Source organism: Apus apus, chromosome 2 (genome assembly GCF_020740795.1).
Source record: "Apus apus isolate bApuApu2 chromosome 2, bApuApu2.pri.cur, whole genome shotgun sequence".
Classification (NCBI taxonomy): domain Eukaryota; kingdom Metazoa; phylum Chordata; class Aves; order Apodiformes; family Apodidae; genus Apus; species Apus apus.
Window position 1 is genome coordinate 21,160,548 of NC_067283.1, and position 21,211 is coordinate 21,181,758.

A 21,211-nucleotide genomic window follows, 5' to 3' on the forward strand; every position below is an offset into this window, starting at 1 on the left:
GAGGCTTGCACTCAAAGAGTAGCAGTCTACAGGTCATTGTCCAAGTGGAGATCAGTGACAGGTGGCATTCCTTAGGGGTTGGCATTGGGACTGGTGCTGTTTGACATCTTTGTCGGTGACATGGACAGTGGGATCGAGTGCACCTTCAGCAAGTTTGCTGACAACACCAATCTGTGTGGTGCAGTCAACACGCTGGATGGAAGGGGAGCCATTCAGAGGGACCTTGACAGGCCTGGGAGGTGGACCCATGCCAACCTCACTAAGTCAACAAGTGCAAGGTCCTGCCCACGGGTCTGGGCAATCCCAAGCACAAATATAGGCTAGACTAAGAATGTATTGAGAACAGCCCTGAGGAAAAGGACTTGGGAGTGTTAGTTGAAGCTAACTAGATTGGCTTCAACATGTTGATGAGAAGCTCAACATGAGTCAGCAATGTGTGTTTGCAGCCCATAAGGCCAACCATGTCCAGGGCTACAACAAAAGAAGCATGGCCAGTAGGTCAAGGGAGATGATTCTCCCCCTCTGCTCTGGAGAGTCCCCACCTGCAGCACTGTGTCCAATAAGAAGGACCTGGAGCTGTTGGAGCGAATCCAGATGAGGGCCATGAAGATGATCAGAGGGCTGGAGCACCTCTCCTATGGTGACAGGCAGACACAGCTGGAGGGTGTTCAGCCTGGAGGAAAGGCAGCTCCAGGGTAACATTTTAGTGGCCTTTCAGTACCTGAAAAGGGCCTACAGGAAAGCTAGGGAGGGGCATTTTACACAAGAGTGTGCTGATAGGCCAAGGGGTAGCAGTTTTAAACTGAGAGTAGGTTTGGATGTGGTATTAGGAAGAAGTCTTTAGTGCAAGGGTCGTGAGACACTGGCACAGGTTGCCGAGGGAAGTTGTGGCTGCCTCCTCCTGGGAAGTGTTCAAGGGCAGGTTGGATGGGCCTCTCACCAACCTGGTCTGGTGGGAGGTGTCCCTGCCCACGCAGGGGGGTTGGAACTGTATGATCTGTAATGTCCCTTCCAACCCAAACCATTCTGTGATTCTCCGAGTCTAGGATTATGAGGATATTCAGAGATTTCTCATCAATAGCTTGAACGGGTGCTCCCACGGGGACCTTCCTGACGCCGGAGAGGACAGCGGCGTGACGCCCCGGGCCGCGGGTGAGGCCGTCCCCGCCCGGGAACCTTCTGTCAGGGCCGCCGCCGAGCTCCCCCGCCCCGCCCCGCCCGGGGCCCGCCGCGCCGCCCCCGGAGGCCCTGGCCTGCCCCGGGGAGCCCCTGCGAGGAGGAGGGAGGAGCGCGCAGCGCCATGTGAGGAGCTGGCGCCGGGCAGCGGCCCGCGGGGAAGACAGATGGGGTGAGAGACAGCGTGAGGTGCGGCTGTCAGCGCGACCTCGGCCCCGCCGCGGAGGGAGCCCCTCCTCCCGCGGCCGTGCGCCTCGCTCCCTGCCCGGGGGAACCATGGCGTCCAGCGAGGAGGACGGAGGCGGGAACGGCGCGGCGGAGGAGAAGGAGAACGGCAAGAAGAGGAGGCTGGGCGCCCTGGCCACGGCCTGGCTCATCTTCTACAACGTTACCATGACGGCGGGGTGAGCGGGGCGGGCACGCCGTGAGGCGGCACCGGGGCGCGGAGCCGCAGCGCCGGGCGCAGCGCGGCCTGAGGCGGGAGCGGGCGTGGGGCAGCCGGGTGCGAGCCGCGGGTGCCGGGGAGCCGCGCGGAGCGGGGCTAGCCCTTGTCTGCTGGGCATTGCCTAATACGGTGCAGCGCTGCCAGCAGCCGGCGCGTCACCCCGAGCCCGCCGCAGAGGTTAAGTATAGCCGGGACAGGAATGCCGGGCGGGGGTGCCGCGCAGGCCGCGTCCCCCGGCTCCGGGCCGCCTGCTCCGCACCTCCCGGGAAGGGGCTGCCGGCCGGCCGGCCGCGGGAGGGCGAGGGCGGCCTTCGGTGCCGCCGGGGGTGCCGAGGCGGCGGTCTCGGGCGCTGGGGAGGCTCGGGGAGCGCTGTCCGGCCGATCGCTCGCGCCTTTGGCTGGCTCCGGGAGCTCAGGCCCGGGTCGCGGTGTGGCAGCTCGTTCGGGTCTGTGCCCCGGGATCTAGGCAGGAGGAGCTCGCACCCGCTGCCTGCCAGATAGAAGTTGCCTAAGCCGGCCGCGCACCTCGGCGCCAGCGGACGTTTAGTGCTGAGGAGGGGATGGGTGGAGGGAGAAAACGCTGGAATAACCCGAGGGGCTCCTTGGAGCTAATGCTCCGTGCTGTGATGCTTTGCTCTGAGGAAAAGTGGTTCTCTACTTTGAATAACAGATCGTAAGAGCGCTCCTGTTTATGTTGTTAGTGCTTGAAGCACTTCTTGCGAATTTGTCCCATTCACTAACTCTTGGGGGAAAAAAACAACAAACTGTTAATTTCCACATGCATAAAATAAAACTAAGAACAAGCAATTTTATGACTTCTAGGCTGACATTCCTTATGAGAACAGTTTTACCTTGGTTACCTGTGGGTGAACCCTCTGCCGTTTGAATCCTGTCGAGCAAGACGGATGCGCTGCTGTTGAAGCAGGAGTTTCAAGCACTGATGCAGAAAGCCAGGAATGTGATTGTAGTGGCTTTCTTCTCACTAGCATCTGTGAATCTTGAATACGTATTCAAGTCTGCTCATATATTGCAGCAGCACCTACTGAAAAGAGCTTTTACTCAGTGTAGGTTTTTTCTAGCTGGCAGGTTAATGTTACCTTGTTGAATTCCCAGCCTCATGCTCCATGTGTGATTTTGCAAATGAACTCTTGCTCTTGTCACTGACTTCTGTGTATCTGTAGAAGATTATTGAACAATATTAGTTCTGACCTTAGGTGCTGATTCAGTATCTCCCACTTCCTTTTCTCCCATCTTCTGTTCATATAAGAAAGGATTAAGACCTGCAAAATTGTCTACTTTGTGTGGAAACAGAAATAAGAGATAGGAACAAAATTCTTGTCATCTTTTACGGTTAGAGCGTTCCTGAGATCCAAAGTCAAAGCCACTGACAACTAAATAAATCGATCTACAGAGATTCATGTTGAAATAAAAATGTGCTTAAGAATGTATTTAAGTTTTTGCCGTCTTTGCTTCTGAGTGTAGTCCAAGATTACTTCTCTCAGCAGCCTGTTTGTTAAAGAATGAGGTGTGGAAAATGCCTTGTTAGACTAGATGTATTATGGCTTCTCACACTAGGGCTAGGACAGAGCTGTTGCTGTCACCCTATAAGCTGCCAGCTGGATGTAAGCTCACTGTCACCTTCCTCTTCTCAAACACTTCACTTTTCAAAAGGGCAGCTTTATTGTGAAGGACTACTGGTGATACTCCAGTAATTCCTCATTTCCACAGTGGTGGGAAACAACCTCAAATTATTGCGCTTAGATTTAAAATCCACTATAAAAATTAACATTTGTGGGGGAAAATTTTGGAGCTCTGGCAGATCCGATTAATGGGCTTAAAGTGGAAGGGGTAAGGAGGGGAGTAATTCTTCCTGTGTGGGGAAGCCTGGCTAGTTCTGTGTGAGTTGGAAATGCCATCATGAAGTGCTGGAATGGGCCATGCCAAGTGACTGTAGTGGCAGGCACCGTGCGTAAGAGTTGTTAAGGGGCTGATACTGAAGTACATACCATGAGAGGCAAGCAGTGAGCTGTCACCATCCAAGCAGACCTCGTGCCATTACAGCATAGCAGGCCTGACCAAAGATCAGTATTTCCTGTTTCCCATGATAGCTGGTATCTTATGCTTGGGGAAGAGTTGAAGAACAGGAGAGGTGTTAAATATTTCATACAAATGTTCATATAAGCATTTCTCCAAATGTTTATGTGCTCTCTGAATCTGCTTCTGATATCCCTCTGCTTTGTCACTTGTGCTCTTCCTTAGCCAGAGCTCACATCACTGTACAGCATCCCTGCTATGGCTTTATGTAGAATGAGTAATTGTTCCTAGGATCATCAGATAAGAAGTGAAGCTAAAGTTATTGTAATTTTTGTGGTTTTATTTTAACTCTCAAAATAGCTGTCCATAGCTCTAGTTATGCCTGTAAGTCTGTATTAAAGAATGCTTGTACTTTCTTAGTCTTTGTATATGGAAACCTGAAGTTTCAAGGCACCTCCTAGCATGATGTTTGTAAGAATGTGGTATAGCTCTGCATTAAGGATGAAACATAGAGAGCACTCTTTTGAAAATCTTAATTATATAAACATAAGTTAATTATGTGGAAGGATTTGCACATGCTTTGGGTTGTTGTACTGGGTCTGCCCTGGGTAGTGGGGAGCAATCCACCACAGTTTAGAAGTGTATTCTTTTCTTAGTCTCGATTTCCATTTAAGGTCTAAATTTAAATTTTATATACAATTGCAGTTTGGTTAAAAATACTATTTATTTTACATTAACAGTTGGTAACATTGTTCAGTTTCCTTAAAAAAATATTTAAAAAATAGCCAACACTATGAAATGTGCTACTTAAATATACCTGCCTCTGCAACCAGAAGCATAGAGCAATTTGAGTCTGATTTTCAAAAATGACCTCTCAACACTTTTGAAAATGGAATAATAATGGTAACACAGTGGACAATCACAAATAGAAGCATTCAGATCACAGTCAGTTCTGCAAATTATGAGTTGAGAGGCCATGAGAAATGTAAAAATTATGTGCATGTGTTCTGGCCCTTCACTTATACAAACCTGAAACCTGAAACAGTAGCTTCATGCCAAATTCATCCTGTGTTTTCAAATAACATTAATTCACAGTAAAGATGCATGAGGATTTAATAGAAAAAATATTTCAGTACTAAAAATATATCAGTGGCTAGTAGTCACAGCTAGTGAAAAGTCTGATGGACCCACGGTTTTGTGGGGTCCCCACAATTCAGGTCAGTCCTCTGAAAGTAAACAAGTCATTCTCTGTCCTTTTCCAAGTGAAGAGATAAGAGAGTGTAATGTTTATATAACATTATTTAATATTTATGTCTAAAAATATGTTTATTAATCTCCTAAGAACACTGACAAGTAAAGAAACAAAGATATTCTGTGAAGTAAATATTCCTCTAAATTATTTATGGTGGATGGATGTTTTTAGAATTCTAATTTGAAGTGTATCCATTCTCTTTCTTTTGTAGGTGGCTGGTATTAGGTATTGCCATGGTGCGGTTTTATGTACAGAAAGGAACACACAGAGGCTTATTCAGAAGCGTCCAAAAGACGCTTAAATTTTTCCAGACATTTGCTTTGCTTGAGGTAAATTTTAAACATTAGTTTGTTTTACTGGATGCTGCGTATCACAGGCAAAACACATTCTTAACCCAAATTTAATATAAAAATACTATATTAGTGCTTAAAGCCCTTTTAGCCTTATTATTTACAGAAGGTTTTTTGGGGGAGCAAGGTGACTAATTGAAACAAAAGGGCACATTTTTTCAAACTTATTCTAATATTTCTTGAAAACAAATACTGCCTGGGAAATGCTTTGATTTGAGAGTTTTTAACTCAAAAGACGAAATCTCTGAAGGCTTCCCCTCCAGCAGATCAACCCTCTAGCATATTAGATGTCTCATCTGCATCTCCAGAGGTGCTAACTTCCCTCTTACTCCCTATACTGGACTCATTATCCTTCTATGCCTTTCCTGCTTCTGCTTGTTTCCAGACTGGATTCATATGCTCCGTATAATCTCCTACAACAGGGTCTGTGCATGTTGTGCAAAGTATTCTTTAAATAATATGACTTCTGCCAACTATGCACTAGTGGTCTCAGTGCATGGTACATCTCTGGAACAGAACTGTTGTGCGTATCGAACGTTTACAGTGCTTTCTTAGGCACAAAAAAAGAGTGCCTATCTACATTTTAACTTTTTTTCTCAATCTGCCTATAACATCTGTAGTTCAAGCAACTATCAAAATCACATGGCCAGACCTATGTTGCCTTTTATGCCATTCAATTTTCTCAAGAAATAATTCTACTCATAACTGTCAAAATAATGAAAGCAGTCTATTTACTAAACTTTACTTACCAGAAAATACAATAAATCTGAAGTTTCATAGTTGTAATTGGAAAAATTAAAATGTTATTAAGTTTACTAGTTGAAATAGTAAATGCTTTGTAAATATCTAAATATGTAATATATACAATTAATTAGCAAAATAAATCTCTTTCATGGCACAGATCAGATACTGAGCTCATCACAGCATTGGTTGCCAGGGCTCTGATGTGTGTTTCTTTTAAAGACTGTTAGTTGGAGACAAATACCAGTTCCCCTTCAGAATTAAATCTAGGTTTATATTAATGTCAAAAGGCTGTGTATATAGTGTGGATAGTAAAGTACTGTACATCAGTAACATCTAACTTATTTTTATTTACAGGTAGTCCACTGTGCAGTTGGTGAGTTCTTTGTTTTAGTTTCTCCTGTAATTAATTAAAATATTAATTGTGGAATAGAGATAACTTGTTTCTCTTTTTAAGGAATAGTTCGCACATCTGTGCTTGTGACTGGGGTCCAAGTGAGTTCCAGAATCTTCATGGTGTGGTTCATTGCACATAGTATAAAACAGGTATGTGTGTTACCAGGCTGTGTTTTGATTTGTTTTGAAGGAGAAACTGTTAATACAGTTCTCATTTCACATGGAAGACCAATGTAAAACATTCCTAAAGAGAATACTTTACACAACTGAGTGGGATTTTGGGAGTTGGTGTTACAGGATAGGATTCATGTGCTTCTACCCAGGAGACTGGGTCTGGGTTTTAGCTGTGAATCAGCACTGTCTTCAGCATCATGCCGGCTGTGATCTAGGTGAGAGCAATAACTGCTGCTATTATTTGTCAGGAAATCTACCACAGTGTTACCAGTTGTCTTTCAGAAACTTAAATTAGCACTTACTGAATAATCTATATTAAAATATGTCTTAAATAGAATTTACCTGGATAAACATGGTTGTGATTTCAGAGTTAATTTTAGGAACCTTCTCAAGATTTTAATGTGATGGTAATATTAATATTTGATGGCATACATACTACAGTTTTTTCATCAAAAATTTATCAAGTCATCTAGCATGCCACAGTGACACTCAAGGTCTTGTATAAATGATGACAGTTCATTTGCCTGGCTGTAGGTGGTTATTGTAAGTTTAGTGATTTATTAGCAGGATGAAACAAGCAGATTGCTTACAGCTAGTAGACAGGACATTCCGTTCAGTTTCCGAGCTCTGCGTTCCGTGAAGGGCATGTGAGAATTAAGTCTGTGCTCCTGAATTTCTTTGAACTTAAAAAGCTGAGCCATTAAACTGTCTCACCAGCAGATGGCATTTGCCTTTCAGCTGCTGAAGGTGCAGCACCTGCTTCTCTTGTCCAGTCTCTTTGTTTCAGTTCACAGAGGACTCGTTTTTTCACACTTCATCTTTTCCTTTACTGTCGCTTTTCTTAACATGGAATAGGCTTTTATAGGCTTTTCGTAGCTTTTTTTTTTTTTTTTTTTTTTTTCAGTAAGCCAAGTGTTTTCATTTTTTCCCTGAAGGGAAAATGTCTCAAATATTAACATGTTTTGTAACATGAATCCTGGAATATAACACTGCATTTTGCCATTTAGCTATTATCTGCAGTTGTTTAAATATTTAGTATATCCAGTAATGTATTTTTTTTTTCTTCTGTCTTCAGTACAGTTGGTCAAGCTGTATCCAAGAAAAATTACATCTGAATGTTTGTCTGATTGTATTTCACATTGTTATTGCTTAGCAGGCATGAATGTTCAGGGTCACTTTAGGTGGTGAGAGGCATGTTAGTGATAATAGCCAGACACAGATCTCTCTACTTGACTGGAGATTTGCAAAGCAACAGATAGGAATTCTCTGCATACTTGTTTAAAGCTCTTCTGCTTGGATTTAGCACTGTGACATGAATCCAAGTTTGGGTTATCAATGTTTGTCTCTAATAGCATGAGACTAAGAACAGCCTAATTCTGTCTTTGCCTTTGCTTATTTGTTTGGATGTCTTTGCACTTCAGTTGTTGCTATTTGTGAGTTTGGTGGTATTTTTATATCTCCTTTTGTGATATTCATGAGATCCTATCACTAAAAGCATACCTTCCTTGACTGACACATTGAGGGCACAAGTTTAGGAGATGATGAGCACTTATAATCCTTTTTTACTTTTTACAGAGTTGAGCATTTTCAGCATCTTTAATATGCATTAAGCTTTGTCACTCCGTTGCATTTTATTAAAAAAATAATTTCCCTTTTTTGTAATTTGAACGAAACCTGTGTTACTCTATTTTATGCACAGACAACCCTAGAGCTTTTCAGCCTTCAGTCATAGAAATGTATTATGAAATTCCTCCCCTTTTAAAGAAAAGAAAATTACTTGGGTGTAATTCTTCTTCTCAAAAGACTTCTTCTTCTCAAAAGTGTTTATAATAGATCCCCATGTGCCTTCTTATTTGGGGAGTTTTGTTTATTTGTTCACTTAGAGTGAAAAAGAAACAATGTTTTGAAACAGCAGATAGGTGTGCTACCTACTGATGAGGCAGTTTAATGACTCAGAACTTAAATCTTGAATGGGATTGTTGAGTGAGTTTACTCAAAGCTCCTGATCTACCAACCACTCTTAATTTAGTAGTCTACCTGTGTTTCAACTCCTTAACTATCTTACAGCTCCCTGAAGTCTGCCAAATCTGATCTTTTGTGACTTAAGTTCCACTTAGTAATACTAAGTTATACTATTTATAATAAGAAATTCCTTTTGTCTAAAGTTTCATGGAGATGTGCATTATATGGTGAAGAAGAAGCAAGATAAAAAGTAAGAGAAAATCTAGAAGTCAAGAGTAATGAAATGCAGGATAGCTAAAAACTGACTATGAAAAGAACACCTTTCTTCTTGCTGTTTGGAGGAGTGGGAAAATAGACAATTAAATCAACCACAAATAAAGAGGGAGGCAGTTAGCTTAGTGAAAATGCAGATAGAGAATAAAGTGGAGGAATAAGCTCAATTATAGGTTTTTATATTTTAATATTTGGACAAAGATTGATAAGCATAAAGATTGCTTAGTTTGCAAAATGTATGTTAGTAGATACATAAGATAAAGAACTGTACATGGTAATGGTTTCAGCATACGACTTGGATGCCAAAATTTTCTTCCTTTACAAGATGTTAGTTCTGTTCCCTATATCTTAAACAGAAGTCTGTTGCAGTTTGCACAGAAAAGAAGCTTAAGGATGAAGAAAGTGTTGGTTCTTTATACTTCTACAGATCCAGAATGAGGAGAGCGTTATACTTTTTCTGGTCGTATGGACTGTGACAGAGATTACTCGATATTCCTTCTACACATTCAGCCTGCTCAACCATTTGCCATACTTCATTAAATGGGCCAGGTGGAGATGTCTTGCACTTCAGTTTCTCATGGTTCTGTGCATGTTAGTTTCACGCATGCTGAGCTAACACACAGGAGAACAGATGTTTGAGCTTTGGTCATGTGTCAGCAGAGTGCAAGTCAGTTGCTTTCTGTACTTTCAGTCATTGTTACTTGGTTTAAAATCTTAAGAATATTTTAGCTGACCTTTTGGGCTGTGATTTGGTCTTTGCTTTGTGTGTCTCACAGCTTGAACTCTGCTTTAATTTAGTTTTTCCTTTATTGTTGGAGTAATCTTTTAACTTACAGTATGACTCCTTAAGGTGCTTTTGAATAAAATGCCCGAAATTAAACACCTGTGCTAGTCTTTGTGGATTTCAGGTCTTTGAAAGTGTGGGAGTTGTTGTTGCTCAATCTGGATGCATATTATTACTTTATGAAATGTTTTGCATTATCAGTGCTTTTGTAAGTTTATATTAATGCAGTGAAGCTTTACTTTAGTCCACATAGTGTGCTCCATATCAAAACTGCTTTGATTTTGAAGCATACTGTAGGTTGGCCACTAGATCAGATATATTACAGTAACTGAATGTTTATCAGGAGGCTTAACTGAAAGAAAAATATTCTCAGTAGTCATTATTTGACAAATACATATAAGACAAAGAGGCTTACACCGCTAGAAGGAAAACTTCTTACCTATATTCAGCACAGGCAACTCTTATTTAAAACAGTGTTTGTTTATTTTCATTTATTTCCTTTTGTTTTATAGATAATGCAGTTCTGATGCTTCTAATGCACTTTTTTGATATGTCCGATATTTATGTCCATTCTTATAATACATTATACCTAATATATTACGGTTACAGCACCTAATACCTGAGGTGGTAGGCTTGGTTGTGTTTAAGCACTAAATGGCAAACTTAAAAAGAATCAGATCTGGTTTCATTAATAATATTTTTAATGTAGACTTCAGAAAGAGAAATGCATTCAGAAAATACTACATTGACAGATATGAACTTGATGGCAAAAAGTATGTATCTTGAATGACAGAATTATTTTTCTTTGTTATAATAGTAGGGAAAACTAACATTCTCACAGCAGAGATATGTGTGAAATATACTATAAACAAAACATTTGAAAATGTATTATATTTTCATAGAGTCCAAAATATACCATCAAAGTTTATGGATAATCAAAGAGCACACTGGGCATAAATTCAGTACTCTAAGGGACTGGAGATTTCTGGTTTTAGCTTATGATCATAAAATATTTGCCTAACTGTTGATATTCAAATAGGTGTACTTTAAATTCCAGTTCCAAATTTTTTATTATTTTTTTTTTCACTACACAGGAATGCTACTATGTGTAGGTCATGGCATCAGTTCCTGCTTATACCTCCCCTAATCTGTTCTCTGACCTGAGAGTCCTCTAAGCCCATTTGAGGAGGGTTTCATGTTTGGTTACTGCTGTTTTGGATCTCATCTCTTTTGGTGATGGAATGCACACTGTACCTCTCACTCTGTGCAGCCGCTACCCTTGCTGTTCCCCGCATGAACTCCAGAGCTGTTCCTTAGGAGAAACTGCATCTCCGTGGTGCACTCTACAGAAGGACAGCACAAACTCCATTGATTACAGTTTTTGTTTTGTTACCATCTGTGTGGCCTGTGGCATTCAAACTACATTTTCTTTTAAAATTAATGCCTCTGCCTTTTTATTTTAACATTTTCTTCCCATTTTAAAATGGATGCGATAAATTTCTGGCACTCGCATTTTCTTCTGTTTTTTATTTCCATTTCTCTTAGTGGCAAATGTAGTAGTATTTGGATTTCTTATGTGGCAGTTGGTAAAACAGGCTTCTGATGTTGCTAGAGATTTTAAGATTTTATCTTCAAAGAAATTAAAATACATGGAGTTGACCCAGAGTGCAGGCATTGTGATAAAGATATGTAGGATCATCAGAATTTGGGATCCAGCCCTGATCTAGATCAATGGAAAAAGGGGCAAGATCAGTAAATTAAAAAATAAAGAAGACATTACTGAAGACTACAAGTTTGCAGATTTTTTTTAATCTTTAGTGTTAAAAAGACATAGAAATATTCTGATAATTCAGTGCTGTTAAATAAAAAGACTGAGGAATGCATTCTCTTTAAACCGAAGCAACGCTTTCCCAAGTAACTCCAACTGGTATTCTGTGTCAAGTCAGGATACAATCCTTGATTTTGGTGCAGAAACTACTGTGATACATTGCTCTGCCACTAATAATAGCAAGAGGAAATTTTAAATACATGGGATATTTCTCACAAATTTTTGTTTTGTTTTGTTTTAATGCAGATACAACTTTTTTATCATTTTGTATCCTGCTGGAGTTGCAGGTGAACTCCTAACCATATATGCTGCTTTACCCTATGTGAAGAAAACAGGAATGTTTTCACTGAGGCTTCCCAACAAATATAATGTCTCCTTTGACTACTATTACTTCCTTATTATTGTCATGTTCTCCTATGTGCCATGTAAGTATTACTTAACTGCAGTAATGCTAACAATGTTATAATCAATTACTAGCAGTGCTGGGAACACTGTAGTTAAATTTGCTGAACAGTTTCTGCTATAAAAGTCTGCTTTCTGTTGTTCCAGTCTTTGGTGTGCTTTAAGTAGCTAGACTGAAATTTTCCATCCTGTTATCTGCCTTAGAACATAAGCTGTGTTAAATTTTTCACTTTTAAGACTTGGACAAAGTAAAGAAATTTTTTGCTTACACACTGAAATATCTGTAACTGTGTCACTGAGAATTTCTAGTGCCTCTGTCACTTAGAAACAGCGGCTTAAAATTTTTCGTGCAAGTTGTGGCAGAGATTTGCCTTGTTTTTATTGCTATTAATAATCCATTTGCGTGTCTCCTCTGAAAATCACCGTTTCAGCATGCTTGAGAAAATCTTGAAGCAGTATTCTCCAAAATTTCATTTTCACAGGAATTCACCCCCGCAAACCTTTCTGAACATACTTAGATCCCTGATTTAATCAGGTTGCCCCTGTACTTCTGTGTACCAGAAGCCACAGATTAATTGGCTAACCAGAGCTAAGAATAGAGAGACTGTCTGTCTTTCACTTCCAGTGTTAGTCCCACTGGTGCCTAAGCAGTGTAGACAAGGAGAAAGCAACCTGATTCAGATATAACACCCTGAATGGGGCTAGACCAAACTAGGCAAATTGCCTGCTTTAGGTAGTCTGGATAATGAGGCTGGAAACAAGGCAGGATATTAGGGAGAGGCATTGAGAAGTAGGAAAATTGAAGTTAAGAGGGTCTGTGATCTGCATTCATAAAAGGTATTCCTTTAAGAAGTATACCTTAAACATGGACTTTCACAGAGTATACCACAGACTGTGAGATTTTTTTGTCCCAAGAAATCTTTAAGTCCAACAACGGTGATTTATATAAGTTAAAAGTGTTCTGAGCTGTCATAACTACTAACAGTTTTACAGTTCTTCATATAACTTTATGCTTCAGGAGTAAATCTGATTTTCTTTCCATTAAATATAAGGATCAAATGTTTCAGCAGGACAATAATATAATAGATCTCAGAGAGCCAGGAGAGAGGGAGGTCCTTAATTTAGACTTAAACAAGTAGGGTAAATTTGTACCTTCCTCAGAGCTTTAATTCAAATGTGCTTACCTTAGCACAGTTTTGAAGACTTGAGGCACTGCTAGAAAGTGGTAAAGTCCACAGAAATTGTTGGAGGAAAGTTCCTTGAACACAGGGTGTACATTCAGGGAGCCTTGTCTGACTTCCGAATAATTATTGTTCAGTAATTCACTTGAATGTTCATGACTTGCTACTATTTACCTTAACCAACTGCAGTGCTGTGTGCCATAGTTTTTCCTCAGTTCATCATTCTGCAAAACTGTATTTTTCTGTTATGTGATCTGTTGCTTTTTCTTTCATCTAATTTGCCTTATTTTATGCTTTGATCAAGTATTTCCACAACTCTACTTCCATATGCTGCGGCAGAGAAGAAAGGTGCTTCATGGAGAAGTGATTGTGGAAAAGGATGATTGAATCAAGCCGTATAACTATGGTGCTTTTAGTAGAAAAAAAGAGGGTAAAAAACTAAAACTTCCTATGAGTTTTCTGAGTCCAAGTTTTAAAACATGGAACAAGAATAAACAACTGTGCATAAAATAGCATGGACTGTATTATTTTTACAGTTAATATATCTTCAGACTTACCTTTTCATCCTTGGTTTCACTTTGATTTTTAATTGTTCATGTCTTCAGACAAAGTATTTTCTCATATTCAATAGGTCGACAAGTAGCTTTAGGAATTGCAATAGTTGGCTACTGTACTTTCTATTCTGAAAGGTCAGTTTTGACCTGTAGTCATCATCAAGAACAGAAGGAGAGTTGATAAGTTCACTGAAATTTTGTCTTCTGGAAAACAGAACAAAAATTAGGTAATGACTAGGTGGCTTAAATGTTATTTAAGCTATGTATTAAATAGTTCCTTTCCACTTGTAAGTACAGTTAGCATCTCGTTCCACATACTTGGAATTGCAGGATCACACTGGAGAATTCCAGAATGACTTTTGAAAGGAGCTGCATTCTTAATTGTCAGTGCAAATTTAGATCTTTCTATATTTTAATTTGTCATTTTAAAGATATGTGGAATAATAGATATAATATTAACTGGTTAAAAGTTTGTGTTGAGGACTAGATTTGATGTACCTCCCTTTAGCTCTGGTCAGTGGCTGGAATGGGTCTCATTTGCAGAGGAAGGCTGATTGTCAGCATGTTTCCTATTCTACCTTTAATTATATTTGCAGGAAAAATATGGTATTGCATTTAGAGACTATAGCTATCCTGAGATATTTAACTTCTTATAAATGGCTAAGTGGGATAAAGTATATTTGAAATAGTGTCTTAAAATATAAATTGTGCTTTGAATAATCCCATTGTGCAGATTTAATTGTTCCCTCCCCATTAATTGTTTATACTGTGTTGACCTAATTGTGTTTAATGTATTCAATAATCTGCAACAGGGATCTACAGTATATTAGTAAAAGTTACAGATGGTATTACACTATATTATACCTGAGTGGGAGAGGTCTACCAAATGGATTACATCTAGACAAGAATTAGAGGCAGCCTAAGAGTTTCAAAGGAAAGGTAATGCATTTGAGGAAACTTGGACACTTAGTGGGAGAGAGAAAAGATTGAGAAGTAATAAGGTAGTAAGAAGCCTTGATAATGTAGGCAACAAAATTCCCTCTGGCTTCACTAATGTTAAAAGAAGTGTATATATGCAGAAGAGCTGCATTAGGCAGCCAGAAATCAGAATATTCCTTGTGATTGCTGAGGTAATTTCTTTTGTATGGTCTTATATTTGAGAACCTCAGGGATAAGGAATTGAGTCAATCTTCTGAAAAGTCAGAGAACAGTAAGAAAATTAGTTGAAGACAGAAAGAAGTCGGAAAGATTGAGTCGTTAAGTAAGTATAATTTTTAATTGTGTGACAAATGTAGAAGAAGAGGCTTTATACGTATGGAAGTGTATCTAGAGCTGATTATATAAAATTGAAACAAGGTAAATCCACTGAATATCAGGAGAAAGATCTTACCCATTATATCAGTTAAGTTATGGAATGACAGAGTAGGGCTTATCAATGCATACAATTTCTTGGACAGTTTAGAGTCAGACGTAATGCAATATTGGAAAATAATCTTCCTTTGGCAAGAGTTTGAGCTACATACTTGAGTAGGCAGTTTCCATTTGTAGCTTCAATGATTCTATGACAATACAGCTTTTTGAAAATTGTAGGGATACCTTTTTCTGGTGTATCTGGTTATTTAATGAAACAGCAAGAATTTACTACATCCCTAACTTTCAAATTCCGTTTTGTGCCTTTAATTTGTGATATTTAGGCATGTCTTCATTACATGTAAATTTGTTTCCTTATAAATGACAGGTGCATAGTGGACTCGAGATAGAATAGTTGTATTTCTTACAATTTTCAAAGATGTAATCTTTGTATTTTTTAGAACAAATTTCACACAAGGTGCTATAATTTATTGTCTGTTTATATGCAGCTAAAAGTATTTAAAGTTTAAAATATAAACTACATTTGCAACACTGAATCACAAAATAGTTGTGTTACAGATGTTCAGACTAGCAGTTGTAATTGTCCAGAGCTCTAAGAGTATTGTTTTATAAACTTCCCTTGCATTTTGATCCATGAGGAACATCATGGCAGCTTTTAGAAATATTTCTCAGTTAGCAAGCAAAGGAGTATGATGAAATATGAGTAACTAAGATTAGACTTAACTTCTGTGTCTCTTTTTTTGCTGCCAAGGCAGCTCACTAAAGAACATAGCTATTAATTCATTGAAAATGCTTTGGATACTTGAAGGATGTGATTTTGAAATCCTTTGTCGGATAAGTGTATCCCACAAATACTATTCCTGTAATAAAAGGAATACCTGCACTACAATACTATAGTATGTTTTCATTGTGGCTTAAGGATATTATCATGTGTAAATCAATTAGCTATTTTTATACCCTTTTGTACATGTGACATGAAAACAATTCAGCACTGTTTGCTAGAATCTTGAGTTTGCACTTTCATAAAGCAACGGTGAACAAGGTAGTGATAGAAAAGATAGTGAGAATTGCAGGTAAAATCCTCTTACCATTGACTTCAGATGGGCCAGGATTTTGTCTTAGGTAGTTCTCTTAAACTTAAGTGTAACATCGTGAAACATTTAGTTATCTTGTCAAATGGACATAAAAAGTATGATTTTCATATGGTGCTCTCTTTCCAACTTCTTTTTGACACCTATCTTTTTTTGTCTTCCTCTCTGTCTTCCTCTCTTTTCTAAAGCATTGAAATCCTCCTGTTTATGAAAGATTAGGAGTGTGTCCAAACATCAGGATCTTTAATGTTTGATGTAGTCTTTAACAACTCTTTTGTCTAAATGTGTTTTCTTACTTTTCATATATATGCCTTCTGAAATGGATTAATATATAGTATGACCTTATGAAGCTTTTTTTTAAATGACAATACATAGAAACAGGCATATGGAAGGAGTTTCCTGTTCATCAGGTGACATTTTCTACTACTGGTAGTAACAGAAACACACTGTTCTTTTTATAAACTCTAGCTGAAAGCAGTTGGATTTCTTGAGGTTTCCCCCCACACTCACACTGGGAAAGTGTTCTGGGACAGATTGGGTGAATCACCTTGTTTCACAGCTCTGTCCATAATGTCTAGAGATCAGATCTTGGCCTCAGGGCATGGGCAGTACAAAGGAATATGACTCTGAGAAATTGCATCTTCCACATTAGCTGCCAAAGAGGGTCATTGAGGCCATTGTAAACAGTAGGTGATAGACATAATTTCTCTCACCTCTCACTACACTGTATGTGAGAAGAGAGGAAGCTTAATGTGCTCTCATACCTTCTGCCTGGGAAGCTCATAAGATCATATGGGAGCATCTCTGAGCTCAAAGGATGTGGTACTTTTCTGCTTCACTCAGCTCTCTTTCTATAAGCCTTTATTTCTTGAAATACTGCTATGCCAAGATACCTGTGCCACGCTGCTCTCTGTAGTATAGTTCAAAATTAACAGCCTTGGTGAAATGGTGCAGTGTGTTGCTTCTGATTCCCATTGAACATAACATTTAGCCAGTTTCATATTAATTGTACTGACTACATAACAGGGAAGTGCATGGAGACCCTTTCTGTTATGAGAGGGAACCTACCTTTTCTTATCCAGAAAGAAATAAGTGCATTTTAAGTCTAGGTTTAGCTGCAGCTCTGACTGGTACTTGCAGCCCTCACAGCAGCTTACTTTAGTGGATATTTGAATATTTATATGAATGCTAAATAAACTAAAGTAAAAACAAAGTACAACCAGTACAATAAATTGTAATTTAAGGTAGTTACTGCATTCTCAGTTTTTATGAAGTCAGCTTTTACTTAATCTGCCTTAGCAAGAAAAAAAAAAGGAAAGTTAATGCAAGTAAGAGTTCTGCACTAGGCGGGAGGGCTTAATAAATAAAAATCTTCAAGCAGGCAAAGTGGCTGCAGTTGTTTATAAAGGATTAGTTAAGTGTGGTTTTGAACAAAAAGGCTGAAAGCTTTTCTGAAAATTACATGTTACAGCATAATTTATATCTTGAAATGTGCTCAGAGGTACTGTATTATTTATTACCACTTTACAATTTAAATTCTTGCTGAACGTACACTTTTTATAGATGATTAACTGTAGCCCATTAAAATGTTTTATTCTATGTTTGTGACAATTACTGTTTAAGAAACAAACACCTCATGTTTCTGCAAAGCTCTGCATTCTCTTGCTGAAGTGAGTTGCAGTATTGTTAGTGCCTACTAAGCTTTCCAAGGCTGTTAAAGTGGCAGGTTAATATTTGCCAAGGATAGCTCGTTAAACTGGCTTTCACAATGGCACAATGATAGTGGTTCAGTGTGTGGTGCTGCACAGCACTGATGCTGTTCTGAGGGTCTGGAGTGCCTTCCGTGCTTTCCAGATGTCAGTTAAGTGATTCATCCTTACAAATTACCAGATTGAGAAGACCTGTCTTGTGAACTCTTAGGTCACAAAAGTGAGTAAGTCTGACAAGTGAACTTAAGGCTGAACCAAGATAAACAGTGGAGGACCTGAATGTTGGGTAACTCTTACCTGCTCATAGGAACTTGCTGAAAAGTTCAGGCCTGCAAATGGTAGTAGCTCTTGAGTTCTAAAATGTACAATCCCTTCTGTGTCATGTTTCATCATGTTGTCTTTTTATTCCCAGCTCTCTTGCTTCTCTGTTCAGTCTTGAATGTATTTTATGTCCTTTCAGTTGATGACTTTGTAAAAGTGTAAGTACAGAAATACTTATCTAAGTGTATCATGTATAAAATTGTACTTAAAGATTCTTAATAATGTAAATGCACCACAGCTGCTCATTATTGTTATTTTTTTCTGAAATGCATTATCATTAGTAGTTTACATAGACAGGAAAACAACACAATATCATACTTTTAATAACTTATTTATTTGCAAAGATTATAAGACTTATTGAGCTATAGATTCAGATATTTGTTTTAGAGGTTGTTAATACTGTAGCACTGTAGAAATTCATAATCAATTAAAAGATGTTCTAAACTATGTTCTATCTGATTTTTATTTTTTTTTACAATAACATGTAGAACTTCATACAAATGTTCAGCATATTGCACCAGACTGGTATCCATTTACAAATACTATTCTTTTTTATCAGAATTATTTCACAAATTAATTTTGAGATCCCCTGTACCATATTTATTATTAGCCACCCTTTCTACTTATATTTGTTAAAATACATTCCATTGAAAAAGAGGTAGGTTTGAGTAGTAATACTGGCTTATCAAACAAGGGAAAAATACAGGGTATTAAAGAGAATGGGTAACATGGGTCTACATGTGTGAAGACAATTGCATTAGAGTGGTTCTGAAATAGGTATTACAGTAGTGAATATTTCAGTGTTTTGGAACAGGACTTTTTTGTGATATTAACGCTTGAGGGGGGTGGAGGCAGTGAACACCCTCTGGCTGTCCTTTGCTACATGACTAACAATAACATTGCAGCTATGAGGATTTTGTTGCCATGACAGTACAATAAAGCAGTATGTGAGCATTCACACCTACTTCTTTTGAATTAGGAATCAAGTGGTTGTAACCCCAAGGAGCTTAAGTGCATACAGAGGCTAAATCCTGTTACTCAGCTGTGTGATAATGGAGACATAGATCTCCTAATCTGAAAGGCACAGAAGTGGTCTTCTGATCTAAATTTACAGGACGGATTTACTTGTCCTGGCCCTCTATCAGTTTTAAACAAGTCTGATTTCTGTAGAAGCTGGTGGAAGAATATTCACTGATCTCAACAGGAATACGATGGGACATAGGCATTCACATACTCTGTTCTGTGTAAATCTGGATTTAGCAGGAAAAGAGCAGACTGTAGCTTCCCTGTTAGCACTGGCTGCACATTAGCTCTTGCATGGTGGGTTGCCTGCCTCCCACCTTTACAGTGCAACTGCTCCCTGTGGAATGTGCCAAAAGACCAGGAAATCTCCAGCCACACACTATTGTTAAACTATTGTATCAAACTAATCAGAATTCAGCACAATCATAGAAACTCCTTTCACATATCTGCAGAAGTATCTTTTCATTTCTGAAATTAATCTAGGCCCAATGACACATCTCCATTAAAAATAGGCGGGATAGATCAGTCCTCACAGCTGCTTAGACATTCCTGGCTTGGAATGCTGCTGTCACTGAGCAACTTCGATTTTCATATGTAGTCTCATGGCAGTCTGTGCTTGTACCACTCACATGAAACGGCACTTTGCCTGCCCTTAAATAGCTGTTCCAGATTCAGGAGAGCAAATCACAAGTGATGAGCAAGAGAAGGTTCAGATGGGTGTACTGCTTCACACACTAAGCACTCTCCTGCGCTCTGAAGAGAATCCTGGGTGCGCCATGGTTTGTGTGCCTCTTATTTTGTCACATATTAACTTGCCTTGTATAATAGAATAGACCTTCAAATCACAGAGACAAATTTCAGTACTAAAGACAGCAAATTACAGTTTATTGTGTAAATTAAATCTGGGAAGACCGTTAAGGCTGAGATTCATTTAGTGAAAAGACAGACACAGAATTGTGGGTCTTGCAGCCAACTGAAAGCCAAGTATTTAACATTACTCCTGTCTTCATTCAAAGTGAGGTGATATTGCTGAGAATAAAAATCTGGAATTCTTGTCAGGAGTCTTTTACAGTGATCATCTCTGACTGGAGCTCAATTGATTTAATTTTCCAATCTCTACATCATATCCAGCAAACTCTTAACAAAAAGGGTCTGTCTCAAGAGAAAAAAGGCCCTGGAAACAATTCCTCCAAAGGTTTTCAAGTAAAAATTTGTCCCAGAGGTCATGAGAAAAGACACTATTGAGCATTTCCATACTCTTGCAGAGAAATGATAGTTTAAATTTTATGAAGATGTATTTATTTTGTTCTCTGCTTACTATGATAATACAATGCTTGAAAAGGAGTTGGAAATCTAGAGAACAATGCCGAGACAGTAAATATGCTGGTACTGAATCTTTGAAAATATTATAATATCTTAGGCTTAACAGGAAGAAAGCAGAGGCACAAAATAACTTTTCTCAGATAGAAGAAGTAGCTGAAATCTCAGGTCTTCTTGTTGGGCTTTGTTTGATCCATAGGCAGTGTCTTCTGTCTATGATGGTATAAATTTCACTGTGTTAATACTTGATAAAGAAGGTTTTTTTAAAAAAAAAATCAATGAACAAGAGTAGTTACTGATAGAAATCTGTTACTGTCATATGCAACTTGTATCAGGAAAAAAAAAAAAGAGGGCATAGTTTCATAGAATCATAGAATCATAGAATCTTAGGGGTTGGAAGGGACCTCGAAAGATCATCTAGTCCAACCCCCCCTGCTAGAGCAGGGTCACCTAGAGCACATCACACAAGAACGCATCCAGGTGGGTTTTGAATGTCTCCAGTGAAGGAGACTCCACAACCTCCCTGGGCAGCCTGTTCCAGTGCTCTGTCACTCTCACAGTAAAAAAATTTTTTCGCATATTCACCTTGAACCTCCTATGCTCCAATTTCCACCCATTACCCCTTGTCCTATCACTGGTCATCACTGAGAAAAGCCTAACTCCATCTCCCTGACACTCACCCTTTACGTATTTGTAAATATTAATGAGGTCACCCGTCAGTCTCCTTTTCTCCAAGCTAAAGAGACCCAGCTCCCTCAGCCTCTCCTCATAAGGGAGATGTTCCACTCCCTTAATCATCTTTGTAGCTCTGCGCTGGACTCTCT

General features: G+C 39.1%; 1 protein-coding gene across 2 annotated transcripts; it reads left to right on the forward strand.

The window, feature by feature from the left end:
* The first annotated feature begins 1,226 nt into the window (after nt 1-1,226).
* HACD1 (3-hydroxyacyl-CoA dehydratase 1) lies at nt 1,227-18,491 on the forward strand. Of its 2 annotated transcripts, none has more exons than XM_051609423.1 (7): nt 1,227-1,580; nt 5,119-5,236; nt 6,356-6,374; nt 6,462-6,544; nt 9,231-9,352; nt 11,662-11,840; nt 13,303-18,491. In XM_051609423.1, exons 1-7 carry the CDS (start codon nt 1,453-1,455, stop codon nt 13,383-13,385), a joined length of 732 nt encoding a protein of 243 aa, XP_051465383.1. In that variant the 5' UTR covers nt 1,227-1,452; the 3' UTR covers nt 13,386-18,491. The 2 variants fall into 2 exon arrangements, with proteins under 2 accessions (XP_051465383.1, XP_051465382.1); XM_051609422.1 differs by having other exon boundaries at nt 1,246-1,580; nt 6,456-6,544.
* Nucleotides 18,492-21,211: the final 2,720 nt, after the last annotated feature.

What these genes read in the sequence shown, in the direction of transcription:
- HACD1 (XM_051609422.1), top strand. Translation starts at nt 1,453, where the DNA reads ATGGCGTCCAGCGAGGAGGACGGAGGCGGGAACGGCGCGGCGGAGGAG. An exon ending in TTGCACATAGTATAAAACAG is followed by an intron (nt 6,545 to 9,230) that starts GTATGTGTGTTA and finishes ATACTTCTACAG; the next exon opens with ATCCAGAATGAGGAGAGCGT. An exon ending in CATGTTCTCCTATGTGCCAT is followed by an intron (nt 11,841 to 13,302) that starts GTAAGTATTACT and finishes GCTTTGATCAAG; the next exon opens with TATTTCCACAACTCTACTTC.